General features: G+C 39.7%; 1 protein-coding gene across 2 annotated transcripts in view; it reads left to right on the plus strand.

Annotated features, from left to right (window-relative positions):
- Positions 1-16,282, plus strand: part of LOC309792037 (transcription elongation factor A protein 1) — a 58,976-nt gene that overhangs the window by 40,027 nt on the left and 2,667 nt on the right. For both annotated transcript variants that reach the window (XM_082601264.1, XM_082601262.1), the window contains 6 exons: positions 4,216-4,303; positions 7,308-7,453; positions 8,590-8,646; positions 10,281-10,435; positions 13,014-13,160; positions 15,641-15,712. In XM_082601264.1, the coding sequence (XP_082457390.1) occupies positions 4,216-4,303; positions 7,308-7,453; positions 8,590-8,646; positions 10,281-10,435; positions 13,014-13,160; positions 15,641-15,712 (665 nt within the window). The remainder of the gene's footprint in view (positions 1-4,215; positions 4,304-7,307; positions 7,454-8,589; positions 8,647-10,280; positions 10,436-13,013; positions 13,161-15,640; positions 15,713-16,282) is intronic.

The following is a 16,282-nucleotide window of genomic DNA, read 5'->3' on the forward strand; positions in this document are numbered from 1 at the left end:
ACTTACAACTGAATTGCCTCTTTAAGAAGAAAATTTTCCTCCAAGGGGAAGGTGTGACACTTTTGGAAAAGGTTTTTGAAATAGTTTTCTAACTTACAGAAAATTTGCAAGAATAATAAAAAGAACTCAACATGTCCTTTTTCTAGATCATTAATTTTTAACATTTGCCATATTTGTTTTGTCATATTCTCTCTCCTCCGTATGTATATACTCTCACACACATATTTTTTCTGAACCATTTGTGAATAGGTTGCCTCTGTCATGCTTTATTTACTCTTTAATACTTAAGTGTGTGTGTTCTTGGAACAAGTTTATTTTCTTATGTAATCATAATACAGGAAATTCAGGAAATTTAACATTGGTGCAGTACCTTACTCTGCAGTGCATGTTGCAGTTTTGCCAGTTGTCCCAGTAATGATCCTTCCAGCTTTTCTCTCCAGAGCAGGACCCAGTCCAGGGCCATGTAATCTAGTCTGCCAGTGTGGAATAGTTCTTTTAGTACATTGACTTTTGAAGAATGCACACCCCTCCCCCCTCCCCCCTTTGTTGTTGTGTGTGGGTTTTTGTTTCTTTGGACCGCACAGTGCAGCTTGTGGGATCTTAGTTCCCTGACCAGGGATTGAACCTGAGCCCATGGCAGTGAAATCACAGAGTCCTAACCAGTGGACCGCCAGCGAATTCCCTGCTTTGTTTTTAATAACATGTCCTTATTTGGGGTTTATCTGGCATTTTCTCATGACTAGATCTGGTTGCGCATCCACAGTTGAGGTACTGCATACGTGTGTTGTGTCTTTCCCAGGTATCACGTGCAGAGGCAGGGTGGTGTTAAGGTTGAGACCCAGCCGAGGTGTGCACTGCATCGTTTATGATTTTTCCTCTTGTGTCTAGTAGGGGTTCTGTGGTGGTCACTTTAAGACCCTGAAACTGTCTTGCTCCCCATCGGACACCCCCCCGCCCTGTTAGTACCCACTGATTGTTGCCGAAACCACCCTTTACAGTGAAAGTTGCAAAGTTATGATATTCTAGCTTTTCTACTTCTTCAGTATTTATACATCATCATTCTATAAGAAAGAACCCTCCTTTTACCTCCCAGTTCTTTTTCTATTATTAGTGTGGGCACGTGGATTCTTATTCTATATAATGGATTATAATCCATTACTGTTCATATTTATTTTGGTATTTACATTGTCCCAGCTTTGACCAGTGGGCACCCCTTCAAACTGGCTCCTGTGTCCCTTTGACAAGCTCCCTTCAGTTTTTTGGTTTTTTTTTTTTAATCTCTTTCTGACATTCTGGCATCACAAAATATGTTGGACTTATCTAACCCAGCCCTGGAATGAGCCATTTCCCTAGCAGTTATCAGCCTTATATGGAAGAGAAAATAGAAAAAGTGAAGGTTTTAAAATTTCATAGACAGCAATAGTAATAATAAAAGACTTATTACTTACAAGAGCTTGGAAACTAGGAACCAAAAATTGTAAAGCCTATAAAATTTAGAAAGTCTAATTTTAAGAAAACTTATGTAATATATGATCCTGTATTGGATCCCTAACCAGAAAGAAACATTGCTATAAAGATCATTATTGGGATAATTGGCAGAATTTTATAAGGTCAGTGGGTAGGTAAACAATCTTGTATCATTGCAGGACCTACTTACTGTGGTTATATACATGAATTTCTTTATTCTTAGGGAATTCATAGTGAAGTATTTAGGGATAAGGGAGCATAGTATCTGCTACTCATTTTCCGATGGTTCAAAAGAGATGTGTCTTTGTGCACACAGTGGTGCGTGTGAGTGTGTATGTGTCTGCACATGCGTGTGTACGTGCGTGCCGGGGGCTGGGGGATGAATGAGTGAGGAAGGAAGTGTACCAAAATGTTAACAGTCGGGGTGGGGAGGGGTCTGAGTAAAGCTGTTTGTAATGTTCTTATAACATCTGTGCGACTGTCGAGTTCTTTCCGAATAAAAAGCTTTTTAAAAAAGGCTGATCTTTAAAGACAGACTGAAACTCTATATTTCATTTAAATTTTAAATTCATTCCACATTCTAAAGTAATTAAAATTAGCAACAGAAAGTTGATTAAGGACCATATATGTACATTTTTATTTCTGGAAAGAATGGTTTACATTTTGTGGGAGAAAAGGGTGGACATTGCAGTTATGTTCATTTAATCTTAAAGAAGTTTTACTCTTGTATACTTACTGGAGGTATTATCAGTACAAGTTCTTCTTTAAAAATGTTTTTATTTATCCTAAAAGATTTACATGTTCATTAAATAAAATTTGGAGAGTTGGAGGAGGAAAAAATCATCCTTATTAAATCTCTCTCTACATACAACTGTCAGTTAATATCTTGTATTTTCTCCTCTTTTTCCTCCTGGTGCATGAATTTTGCTTCAACTATAATTTTACTTATGCTCTGTATACTTACTTATACTGTCTTTTTAGAGAAATTTTTTTGTATTTTTCCATCATCGTAGCTTATTTTTATTGGCTTCAGAATAATCTACTGGGTCATGAACATCTCTCTCCTTAACTCTTTTTCTTTAGATTGTTAGCTAGATTTCTGGAAGATCTGCTACTGCTTCTAGGTAGCACAGTTTTGAACACGTAAGATATGCCAAGCATTGACCTGTATTAGTGCGTTTAGTTCTCCGGACGATCCAGTGCGCCCCGTGCTATTGTAACCCGCACTTTATGATGAGGCCGAGGCACTGAGAGGTTAGGGACCTCGTGCGCAGCTGCCTCGGTGGTGAGTAGCCAGGGTGGGATGTGATCTGCAGACAGTCTGAGCGCAGAGCTGGAGCACCTCCCGGGGTTCCGCTGTATTACCCACGGCACTCTGTTCACGGAGTAGGCATGTTTCTGAGGCTGGCCATACCTCTACTGCCCTGCCTTCTCGGAGGACTGCCCCAGTACACACTGCACTACTGCTCCCCCGCCGCCGCTGGACCCTTGTTAGACAGTATCACCTGGTTCTATCACCTTTCCGAAGCTTTCTGCCCGTTACTTTGGGAGTACGTCTTAGTCCTTGCTATATTCTGTAAGGTCATTATTGATCTTTGTTTTCTACCTCACAATACTGTAGCATCTTTAGGCCTTCCAGGGGAATTACAGAATAAAGGGAGCAGTAAAATTGGTGTGTGAGAACTGACGTGTGTCATAGGGACTTGAATTGTGTTTCAGGTTTGGTCACCCTGACATTTATAAGTGAAGTTCTAGAATTGTGACTGGGACCATTCTTAGTCAGTCAGTGTCATCCAGGTTGGTGTATTAGGTCGTCTGGTGACACTCACGCCTCACCACCAGAGATTTGGATGGAATGGTTTGGGATGGGAGCTTGAGCACGAGGACATGCCTAGAGTTGCCTAGGTGGTCCTGCTACACGGTTGAATGTTTGTTCTTCTGTATTCTATACAGAGGGGTGTGGAGAATGGAATTATGTATGTAGTTCTTATTTATGCAGCTCGTGTAGGGATCAAACCGTGGTGGATCACAGTGGGTTACACAGTACATCCAAACGTTTTCTGAACCTAGCGTCCAGGCTGTTTTGCTTGATTTAAACATGAATGTTTCTTTTCAGTGCTGAGCTATTGCCTTGACCCAACCTATTTTATGTACTTTATTTCCCCATGTCTAATTGCTCACTTCCTTAAGTCTTAAAGCTTGTGCTTTATTAGTATTAATAATCTGTATTAGTTTACAGATTATTTAAGGTAGAGGAGGTGCTGGGTAGGCCTAACTAATAATCCTGAAGTATATTCTATGAAAATGTTCTTTGTTTACTATCCCTGAAATATTTATTTGTATTTTGAGTACCACCTCAAATTTTTTGACTTCATGAAAAATTATCAAAACGATATTGCTGTATATGCTTTGCACTTTCACTTTTTAAATGACAGTGCTAATGTTTTTCCATATTCTTTCCTTCCCTTGTTCTGAATAATTTTCTACCTTTTATGTTACCACAGGCGTATGAATTTATGGTTCTCACCAAATGAAGGAGTTTATTTGGGAATGCCGACTGAGCAGCCATGTACATATGCTAATAGAATAGCTTGTGTAAACTTCATTTACTTGTTAAAAACTTAGGATTTTAGTGGGGTTTTTTTTGCTTGCATAAATAGCTTGATAACATATAGCAGTCCCATGTTTTGTTTTGTCTTGTTTCGTTTAAACAAGTGCTAACAACTTAGGAATTTCATAAATTTTCAGATGGACCATCAACAGATAAAGATTCTGAAGAAAAGAAAAAAGATACTGCAGTTACATCACAGAATAGCCCTGAAGCAAGAGAGGAAAGGTATTTCACTTTATGGAAACTCATTTATGTTGGAAGTCATAGTTTTATTTGACCATCACTTCCTCCGTGGTCTTATGATCCCATGTCTGTACTCCTCTTTTCTTTTTTCCAGTCACACGGAATCAGTATAAATGTATATAGCCAAATATCTAAGGTTTCTTATAAGATTTCTTGGAAATTTAAAAGAGAGTTAGAAGATACTACGTAAAAGAGAAATGATTTACATTGCAGTTGGCGAGTGTAGTTGGATGGGCCCTGGGGTGGCACTGGGAGAGCTGGTAGTGGGGGGACTGACTAGGTGACTAGGATTCACGTGGTTACTTCCTTTATTTGCCACATTTCTGTTTTAGATATTTTTGTCCCTGAATCCGTTTCTCCTCTTCATGGTTCTGTTTTCCTTCCCAATTTAGCTGTTTGTTGAAAGAACTTAAAACGTGTTCAGTAATGAAGAGTTCAAGTTATTCCTTTGCCACTTAAGAGGGCTTTGCATTTATTCTTTCCTGTGACTTGCAGTGAACTGTGCCGTGTCCCCATGTTGATGTGATCAGGGATGTGCCTAGTATTCAGTAGATTAAATACATACCCTCTGTTCTTGGGGGGCTTGACTTTGACTTAGAGCAGTAGTTCTCAAGGCGTGGTCCCCAGGAGCAAACCTGGCAGCTTTGTGAAAAGCAGATTCTTGGGCTCTACCCTGGAATTACAGAACCGGGGTTTCTGGTGGTGGTGCCAGCCACGTGTTTTAACAAGCCCTTCAGGTGATTCTCACACACGCACATTTTAGGCCACCTACTTTAACTTCATTTACTTCTCCGTATTTTCCCCAGATTGGTAACGTACTCCTCAGTTTTTATTAATCAGCAGTGATTAATATCCCCTACGCTGTTTTTTTTATGTATAAGTACTAACTAACTTGATGATAAAAAAGGTAAGCTAAAGATAGGGTTAAACACCAGTTGTTAATAAACTGTATTCAGTTTTTTCTAACTATTTTGAGGTAATTTGGGCCTTTAGACAATTGTCTGACTAGTGCGGAGTGCTCCCAGATTGCCCCAGTGATGTTTATACATGGATACGCATGTGTGTGCACAAGTGAGTACACACGCGAGGGTTAGTGTGAACCAGACAAGGATAATTGACAGACGTCATGCCCATGTGTACCCCTAGATGCTAAATACATCAATGTGTCTTTTCTAAGAACAAGGACATTTTCTCACAGATAGCCACAATACAGAGAAAAATATCTGAACATTAATCTGATACTTTTTCCTAATCTGCAGACCTTATTCATATTTTAGCATGTGTCCCAATAATATCTTTTGTTGCAAAGGAAAAAGAATTTTCCAAAATATCATCTCGGGTCACATTGCATTTGGTTATCGTATCTGGCTCCTTTAATCTAGAGTAATTCTTCAGTCTGTCATTGTCTTTCATGACCTTGATATTTTTGAAAAGTACAGGCCATAATTTATGGATTTTTTAACACATGCTTTCAGTTGTGTTACATCCAAAGTAGTGAATGATTTAATGCCTTGAATATAATATATACAGGCATAGACAAATATTTTAAATAGACATTGAAGGAGGAGTAAGTTCTTAGTATATTTTCATCAGTTTTAAGTAATTGAAGTTTAGGGGTAGAGCCTTTCTACAAAAGCATAGGATTATTTTGTACAAAGTCTGACGAGGTAACTGATTGGTATCTCCATACACACACACACACACACACACTCTCTCTCTCTCTCTCTCTCTCTCTCTCTCTCTCATTCAAACGGTGAAGAAAAATTGTAAAATATTGGAGAAATGAGTCTGAGGTATCATCTAAAGGAAGATAGAAGGTTAGATTTCAGTGAGTTGCAGGTGAGAAGGGTTTTAGCCTTGGTGTAAGGATTTAAGGAGAAAGTGGTGCAGTTAGCTGCTTAGGATGTCAGAAGTGGCGTCAGAAGTGGCTCCAGAGGTGGTGACGTGAGGGCAGAGAAGGCCCATCATCCTCCTGGCAGCTCCCAGGGGTGAGCGAGGCATTGGGCCACGGGCACAGAGTGAGCTCGTCCTTGAAGGAGCCGAGAGTGGCGTTTTTAAACAGGGCGTGTTCAACGGTGTGCGCTGAAGGCTGGGTGCTGTGCCCCGGGGCACAGAGAGGAGTGAACTGAGTGAATGCTCACCTTTGCCCGTGAGAAGCTCGGGCTGGCGGCGGGAGACACTGACCTGTGTGTAGACGGCACTCTGGGAGACGGGTAGCAGGACTCAGAAGGCCTGCAGAGCGGCCGCCCTGCCCGCGTGGGCTGTCTGCGAGCGCGGCCGCTTATATCCGCGGGGTGGAGGGCTGGCTTCGTCTGGAAAGGTTTGTGGCAGAAATCTGCACTGGGATAAAGTTAGCTGAAACCAGTCAGCAAGGTATTTTGCTAAGAATCTAATGTAAGAAGTTAATCAGAAGTAGTGGAAATGATTAGGTTGACTGGAAAAATTGCTCAACTGTCCTGATTGAATTGATGTTTCTGGGGAGAAATTAAGAGACATGGTTGTGTTTTCACAACTGCTTCTCACTACACGTGGTTTTTATCCTGAAGGGGGTGTTGTATGTGTAAACCTCCCTGGTTGTCTAATTGCAACAGGGTTTTTCAAGCATTTTCCCCACCGTTTTTGGTCGAGAGTGGTCAGTCTCTCGTTCCATCCCCTTACCCCTCTCAGCCAAGATCCTTGCTTTGCAGTTGTTGTATTGAGCTGTAATGTGTATTTTCTGTATGAAAAAATATATTGTTTAATTTTTAAAAGGATGATCAAGGTTAAAAAAATAAAAGGCATGAGATTTGTGTCATCTTTACTAAAACTTTAACTTCTTTTTCATCTATATGCAGGCAATTTTTTTTCATGTAAGAGCCACTGAAATACAGTTTCCTTTATTTACGCCCCCAATTTTTGTTGTTAGAGAGTGATAGTAACAATGTTCACTTTAAGAGAGTTTTCCTGACTTCTTCCTGGTGTGTGTGTGCGTGTGCGTGTACTGCAGTAGCTCCAGCGGCAACGCAAGCAGCAGGAAGGACGAGACAAATGCCCGAGACACTTACGTTTCATCTTTTCCTCGAGCGCCAAGCACTTCTGATTCTGTGCGGTTAAAGTGCAGGGAGATGCTCGCTGCAGCTCTCCGAACGGGAGGTGAGTTTCACGTACGTCTCGTGAGTTTCGGTGGTCAGTCCTTTGACGGCTGCCACTGCCGCCCTGTCCACCTCCTTGTTTCTGTCCTCCCGGTGGGAGCCTGATGATAGCTGCTCGCCACTGCCCAGCTCAGGGAGGGCTTTGCTGTGATGGGGGTTACTGATGGCAGAGAGGAGGGTGCCAACTGGACCTCTGCTTATTACTGTGTATTTCTGAGAAATAGGTTCCTTCTAATATGTGGATGTTTCCCCTGATTTGTAGTAATTTAAGCTTTTCTTCGTAGTCTTTTTTCTCCTCACGTTTAATCTGCAAACTAAGTACTCTACCCTCAAGATTGGGAGTTAACAATACTGTATTTGGGTCCCATTGTTAAATGTTAGTATGACATATAGTAAGTTTTATATTCATAATTTCATTTCCGACTTTTTTTTAAGTGGAAAAGAGATGTTGAGTTATATCTGGGAACTTTAATTTAATTTGGAGGTACTCATTCTTATATAAAATGTTGCTTTTAAAAGTTTCATGTATAGACATATTTATCCTCCTATACAAATTCATCCTTTCTCTTTTCTGTTGTACTGAACCACAGTTAGTATGACCTAGTTTTCTCCTTATTCTGCCCTTTCTACTCTGATTCCTTTACTGTCTCTTTATATATTTTTTCTTTTTCTTCCTAGTTTCTTTTTATTTCCTTCTATCCCTTTGAATATTTGCATAGGAGTCTTCTGATTATGTCCGTATATGTGACTGGCAGATGAAATGAATGGTTTCTTGGCATTGAAGCCTGAGTCACAGGAGACAAGACAGTTCTTTATAACTTTCTCTGCTCTCTACTGGAGCAACCAGAATTTATGGAGTTGTGAAGTGAGAAATTGCCTGCTAGATGCATTACTTCCCCACTCCTGAGGGATAAGGAGTCATCCATGCAGGAGCCCTCTGGACATTAGGTGAATCCAGAGGAGGAGCATAGTGGGTAGTAGAGAGACAAGATTCTAATGAAACTAAACTGAAAGGATTCTTTGTACAGGGCAAGTGGGGTTGAAGAAATAGGAATACAGTTTAATTGACCCTGTTGAAATTTTCTTTTAATGTGTTATAATCACTTTTTCATGACAATTCTCTGTGCCTGTGTTTAGATGACTACATCGCTATTGGAGCTGATGAGGAAGAATTAGGATCTCAAATCGAGGAAGATATCCTTTGCGTGTATATTCATAATTGTTTTAAGAAATCCGCTAGATTATTTTTTCTTCCTGTAAAGAATTCAAAGTTTTATGCTTCAGTTTCTTTCTTGATTGTTTTGATGGGAAAGGGGAGGGCCATCCATGTCATTTTATTCTTGTTTTCCTTCTTGTTTTCAAAAGTAAAACACATAGTACTGATTGTATTTTTATTTTTCTGCCTTGCAAATTGAGAACGTAGCATCTCAATTGAAGTTGTGCAGAAGGGAATGGAAAACACACATGCTAGTAAATGGGAAGTAGGGTTTCACCTTTGGGGGTACTCAGCAAAGCGTATACAATCCCCTGAACTCATTATCCTGGACAGGAGTGTGTTCATGCTGGGGACCTTGGGAAGGGCTCTGGGAGAGGGAGGGGTCTTGCACGTGGGTCCGGAGAACAGGGAACATCTAGGTGACAGTATGACTGCAGTACTGTCCTGGTTGAGGAAATGCCCTTGTTAGAAAGGGAGCTGCTCTGGAGCTGGGCCCCTGCTGTTGCCTGTTCTCTTGAGAAAGCCACCTGCTAAACTAGCTTCTTGCTGAGCCAAGGAGGAAATGATCCCTCAGGGCTACTGTGAAAGGTTTTCTCTCAGAAGGCCCTCCACGGAGCTGTGTAGCCTTTTTTTTTGTTTGATTTGATTTTTAAAATAAATTTATTTATTTGTTTTTATTTTTGGCTGTGTTGGGTCTTTGTTGCGGTGCACAGACTTCTCATTGCGGTGGCTTCTCTTGGTTCGGAGCACGGGCTCTAGACACACGGGCTTCAGTAGTTGTGGCACATGGGCTTAGTTGGCTCTGCAACACGTGGGATCTTGCCGGGCCAGGGATCGAACCTGTGTCCCCTGACTTGGCAGGCGGATTCTTAACCACTGTGCCGCCAGGGAAGCCTTTATTTATTTATTTTTGACTACGTTGGGTCTTCATTGCTGTGCGTAGGCTTTCTCTAGTTGCGGCGAGCGGGGGCTACTCTTCGTTGCGGTGCGCGGGCTTCTCATTGCGGTGGCTTCTCTTGTTGCGGAGCATAGGCTCTAGGCACGTGGGCTTCAGTAGTTGTGGCACGTGGGCTCAGTAGTTGTGGCTCGCGGGCTCCAGAGCGCAGGCTCAGTAGTTGTGGTGCATGGGCTTAGTTGCTCCGCGGCATGTGGGATCTTCCCGGGCCAGGGATCGAACCCGTGTCCCCTGACTTGGCAGGCAGATTCTTAACCACTGCACCACCGGGGAAGTCCCTGTATAGTCTTTTTGAGGCTTTTAGGATCCTTGGTAGAATGCAGATTTGGGCAAGGGAAAGCATGTGTAAGTTCAAGCTCTTATTCTCAAGTTTTCTCACTCAGATTGCATATCTGAGTTACATTTTGAAACCCTTTTACTTTGTTTCTTGCTTGGCATTAAACATTGAGAAAGTATTGCTCATTCATAGCATAAAAGTATGATCACTATTTTTTGCCAGTTACAGATCAAGAAATCAGGCAGAAACAGTGCCTTGTTGTTAACTTAATCTAAAGTGGAAACACTGCTTAGAAATTTCAGGAATTCTTATTGTGGCAGAATAGGAAAAAGTTATCTTACCTTTATAACTTAACCTTTTTTTCCTTAACGGCCTAGTACCTATCTATCAAGAAATAAGGAATACGGACATGAAATACAAAAATAGAGTACGAAGTAGGATATCAAATCTTAAGGATGCTAAGAATCCAAATTTAAGGAAAAATGTGCTGTGTGGGAATATTCCTCCTGACTTATTTGCTAGAATGACGGCAGAGGTGAGTATATTTGTATGTTTCTATGACGGTATTCCATGATATCAAGTGTAAAGTCTATTTAAATCATAAAGTACTGTATAAATACTGCATATTAATAAATTGTTATTAGCTATTCTAATATACTTATATATACAGTATACCAGACAAATACTTAAGGTGATTGAATCTGTTGGCATCAGTACTTTGTCCCTTTCACAACTGTGCCGTGATCTTTGGGTGATTGCATTAATAAATTATTGTCTAAAAACAAAAGTGTTTTTTACTTATTAGAGATCCACGTAGAATCAAAGAGTCGAATCTCTAATTGCAAACAGACTTTGTAACCACTAAGCTCTTTTCATGGTTAAATACTATAAAGTTGGTTATATCTTATTGTCTATTCCTTATATTTATTTAGAACATGGTGGAGAAAATGGAATTCATTGTCTGCTACTTATAGATGTAGCTGTTCACAGATAATAGCCACAGTGTGTCTGCAGTCTCACTATCTGACTAAGCATCCAAGACAGTGAATTTGTCTTTCTATATAGCTAATAAAAATTGTTATATTTTTTAAATTCATTTTTTAAAACCTCATTAAAATAATTTAAAACTTTCATAAAGTAGAGAACAAAGTATAATGAAATCCTATGTATCCATCACCCAAGGTTCAAGTATTTTAAATAACTAGTCACCTTCTTCATCAATCCCTTTTTTTGTTTTCTTTCTTTTCCCCTGAATTATTATTATCACTATTATTTTTTTAGAAATGACATCCAGGATTCATTTATTTATTTTTAATAAATTTATTTATTTTTGGCTATGTTGGGTCTTCGTTTCTGCACCGGCTTTCTCTAGTTGGGGAGAGCAGGGGCTACTCTTCATTGCGGTGCGCGGGCTTCTCATTGCTGTGGCTTCTCTTGCTGCAGAGCACGGGCTCTAGGCACGCGGGCTTCAGTAGTTGTGGCTTATGGGCTCTAGAGTACAGGCGCAGTAGTTGTGGTGCATGGGCTTAGTTGCTCCGTGGCATGTGGGATCTTCCTGGACCAGGGCTCGAACCCGTGTCCCCTGCATTGGCAGGTGGATTCTCAACCACTGTGCCATCAGGGAAGCCCTCCCCTGAATTATTTTCAAGCTAATTCCAGACTTTATATCCTTTTACCTTTCTATCCTTGAGAGATATCTTTAAAAATATGATACTTTTCTTATGTAACTACATTGTCATCATGACATTTAACAAATCTAATGATAATTCCTTGGTATATCTAATATCAAGTTCATATTATGTTCGATTGTACATTTATTTTGTATCAGGATCCAAAGTCTAGATGTTACCTTAAGTTTGGTCTCTTAAGATTTTGTGTGTACATATTTAAATCCAAAGCACTTTCTTCTCCTGCTCCTGCCCCCTTTTTTTCATAACATTGACCTGTTGAAGAGACCAGTTTATCTCTTGTATATCTCACAGTATGAATTGCCTGTTTCTTCCTCATGATGTTATTTAACTTTTCTGTCCCCTTCACTTTCTATGAACTGGAAGCTAGTTCTGTAGGCTTGGTTACATGCAAGTTTAACTTTTCCTGCGTAAGTACTCCATCGGTGGTCCTTCTTATTTCATATGGCATCACATCAGGAGACACATGTCTTGTTGATCTACTCTTCGGGTGCGGAAGTTGATCGGGGGTTTGTGTGCTGCCAGTCTGATCCCTCCGTTGTAAAGTTGTCCATCAGCCTTTCATCTGTGTGTTCATCCACTGAATTGGTGATTTCATTAGGAGTTGCAAAATAGAGATTTCTAAAATTGTGTCACTCCTTGCACATTTATTAGCTAGATTTCTTTGATAAGCACTTTCCCTGAGTTGAAGGCTCTTGGTTACACTGTTGGTTAGAACAGGAAAGGCAGGGTGAATGTGTAATTCTTTTCTTTTGGTTAACAGTTATCAGAAGGAGGAGTTGGCACCCCACTAACTGCCAGTGGGGGCTTTTGCTGCCATTCTTGCAAGCGTTTGTGCTCTCCTTTTCTAAGTGTCCTCACAGACTTGTGGCTTCTTATTTATCCAGTGGGGATTGGTCTTTTCAGTAATTCATATTGTTGGCTGCAGAAGTCATCCTCTCTGGCCAGTGGGAGCTCCTGCATGTAGCTCCTCTGTCCGTGTGACTCACAGTAGTCAGGTAGTTTCCGTGCTTTCTGGCACAAGATGACTCTGACTTGTCTTGTGCTTTTCTTGACTCAGCAACTGGAACCAGACATTCCTCCAGAGGCCTCTGGTTCCTTTTTCGGTAGTGGGGGGTGGGGGTGCAATAGTAGAGACCATAGTCTGGATACTAGAGGTGCTCATTGCTACAGGCTTACATTGTTTATAAGCCTTTGAACAGTAAGTAAATCCAGTTTTCACATGCAAACTTACAAGTATTTGAAAAAATTTTAAGAGTAAGCAAATTCTTATGAGTTCTTTGAGGAAAAATATTAATTTTTCACTTTTAAAACTTTAAAAGTTGATTTTGATCTTGTTAGTATTAAACTAAGGGAGTGTAAAAAGCATTCCACATATGTATAGAAGATGCCTGTAACTGAGTGGTATTGCCACCTTCTGAACAGGAGATGGCCAGCGATGAGCTCAAAGAGATGCGGAAAAACTTGACCAAAGAAGCCATCAGAGAGCATCAGATGGCCAAGACAGGTGGGACCCAGACGGACTTGTTCACATGTGGCAAATGCAAGAAGAAGAACTGCACTTACACACAGGTTTGTGCTTGTTTATAGATTCTTATTTTCATACTAAGAATGCTTGCAACTCCTATTTCAAAACAAGTAGTAAAGATAGTTACCAGTATTTTGATATTTTTTGAGAGGAGATATCTCTTAAGTATAACAATGCATTCTTAATACTAACAGATTCCAGTTAATTGAAAATAATTTGAAATAGTTACACTTCCATAGAAATTGTTACTGTGAAAGCTGTACAAACTGAAATTGATTAAATATTATAGAATTTAATAAAATGGCCATGTTTTTTCTCTAAGAGCTGATAAGCGGTGGATTATTGGTTAGTATATAAACAGGCTACAATTCTTTTTATTTGGCAGGATCATGTAATTTAGGGAAAGTTCTTTGCTCTCCCTCACTCGGAGCCTGGGTACTTTTAGCTTAACTGGTTTCCAGATACTTATTCCTTTTTGGCAACATGTTGATGGCTTTTATCTTCATTTATCACATCATATATGGCGTGACTGACCTTCCTTTTTCTTGAACCGCTGAAAAGAGCTGTGTTATAGTTGTTCGGATTGTATGTGCATATGTGAAAATTTTTTTCTCACTGTCATAAATTTCATTTGCTAAATAGGCTGTTTGTGCTACGTCTGTAATCCGCTAAATCCAAAATTTTCCCTTTAAGGAACAACTAATTGTTTCCGGTTACTAGAGAGACTTAGGGGATTGAATTTTTTGACTGACAGAAAATTAAGCACTTTATAAAAATAATGTTTAGTTTATTTGTTATTCTGTAAGTATACCTACTTATAGAAAATTCTGAAACTACAGAAAAGTATGAACAAGAAATTTAAAATCACTCATTAGTCTGCCATCCAGAGAGGGCAATGATCTGTATTTTGGTGCTTGTAGTATTTTGTGGATTTTTAAAAAACCTAGTTGCAGCTAAATACTGTACACTGTTTTATATACTTTTCCTCACTTTGTGTAAGCATTTTCCTTTGTTTTTTTAAACCTTTATAAACATATTAATAGCTGTATAATATTCCATCAGATGGGTGGACTTATCTCATTATTTCCCTGTTGGATGCTCAGGTTGTTTCCAGTGTTTGTGTTATTATAAAATTGTACTCTTCAAACATCCTTATACACAGATCTCCCCTCCCAACTTTATTGAAAAATAATTGACAAATATAATTGTATATATTTAAAGTGTACAATATGATGCTTTGATATACACATACGTCATGGAATGCTTACCAAGATCAAGATAATTAACTAATTAACACATTCATCACCTCACATTTTCTTTCTTTTTTTTTTTTTTTTTTTTTGGTGAGAATGCTTAAGATCTACGCTAACAATGGTCCCCATGCTGTATGTTAGATCCTCAGAACTTATTCTTCTTATAACTGAAAGTTTATACCCTTTGATCTATATCTTCTCATGTCCTTCCATCTATTCTGTTTCTGTGAACTCAGCTTTTTTTTTTTTTTAAGATGCCACATATAAGTGATGTCATACAGTATTTGTCTCTCTGTTTGGCATATTTCATTTAGCATAATGCCTTCCAGGTTCATCCATGTTGTTTCAAATGGCAGGATTTCCTTCTTTTTTATGGCTGAATAATATTCTGTCATGAATATATGCCATTTTTTCTTTATCCATTTATCTGTTGAAGGACATTTAGGTTGTTTCCATGTCTTGGCTATTGTGAATAATTCTGCAGAGAACATGTGTGCAGATAATCTCTTTGATATACTGATTTCATTTCCTTCAGCTGTGTACCAAGATGTAGAATTGCTGGATCGTATGGTAGCTCTGTTTTTAATTTTTTGAGGAACCTCCACACCATTTTCCACAGCGGCCACACCAACTTACATTCTCACCAGCAGTGCACAAGGGTTCCCTTTTCTCCACACCCCTGACAACACTTGCTTTTTCTTGTCTTTTTGATAATAGCCATTCTAACAGGTGTGAGGTGATATTTTCTTGTGGTTTTAATTTGTATTTCCCCAGTGATTGGTGATGTTGAGCTGCACACAGATCTTTATTTGTGTTTCTAAGTACCATCTTACGATAGCTCGGATATCAGGCTCCCAGGTCACAGAAGATGGGTATTGAAGGCTCTTGTTGCTGCCCCACTTAGAAAGGTTGTGGCAGTTTATATTTGTCATAATGAAATATTTGTACTTTTTACATCCTTGCTAATTTGTAAGAGAAAATTGATATGTCTTTTAATTAACATTTCTGTGCTTCTTAGTTATGATGAAAATTTTTCATATTTATTAGACATTTATCAGTAGTATAATGTGTGACTTTAGATGAACAGATAAAAGATGAAAAGACAAGGACTTAGAAAAATGAAGTTTGGAAATGTGTGTTTGTTTGACATTAATTCGCTTATCTGAGCTTGTTTCGAGCTCTTATACATTTTACTGTGGTACCATTCTTAATTAGGTTGGACTTTTTGTAGTATTGTAAAAAGTAGTATTTTTCACCCGACTTTGCTGCAGGTCCAAACGCGGAGTGCTGATGAACCGATGACAACGTTTGTTGTCTGCAACGAGTGTGGAAACCGGTGGAAGGTACAAGCCTCCTGGGGTTCCCGTCTCACCTGTTTACATGGGGTGGTTCTCCATGGGCTGGTCTCTTCTGGTCTGCTTCAGGGGCTGCCTGGATGCCCCGGTGTATGCACGTGCTCACGCTGCCCAGTGCTGGGGAAGGCCGTGGCTGGCGTCTGTCGTGGAACGTACTGTTTGCCGTCCTACTAGAAATAAAGAGGTTGACTTAATTTGCCAACCGTCTTGTCGTCTTGTTGCAGAAATGACAGGATTGAATCTTAAATGTGCGTTACGGTGTCACAGTCCTGTATATACTATATCCATTCAGTGGCTTCCACTCTTGTTCTTCCGGAAAACCTGCACAAGCTTATGGCTTGTCTTTATAGATTTTGGTTCTGGAAAAACTACTCTACCTTGTTGAAATCCAGCCCGATGGTTTTAGTGTTTATCTTAGGAAATCCAGATGAGCACCGCTGTGGTTTCGTAGGCTTTCCACTAAGCCTTCCTTTGTACGGCCTGTGTTCTCTTGAATTAGCCCCACACAGGCAAGTTATGTTATTGGAATGATTCATTGTTGAGTGATTTTTGTGAGCC

Source organism: Mesoplodon mirus (genome assembly GCF_964341445.2).
Source record: "Mesoplodon mirus genome assembly, chromosome: 16".
Lineage (NCBI taxonomy): Eukaryota > Metazoa > Chordata > Mammalia > Artiodactyla > Ziphiidae > Mesoplodon > Mesoplodon mirus.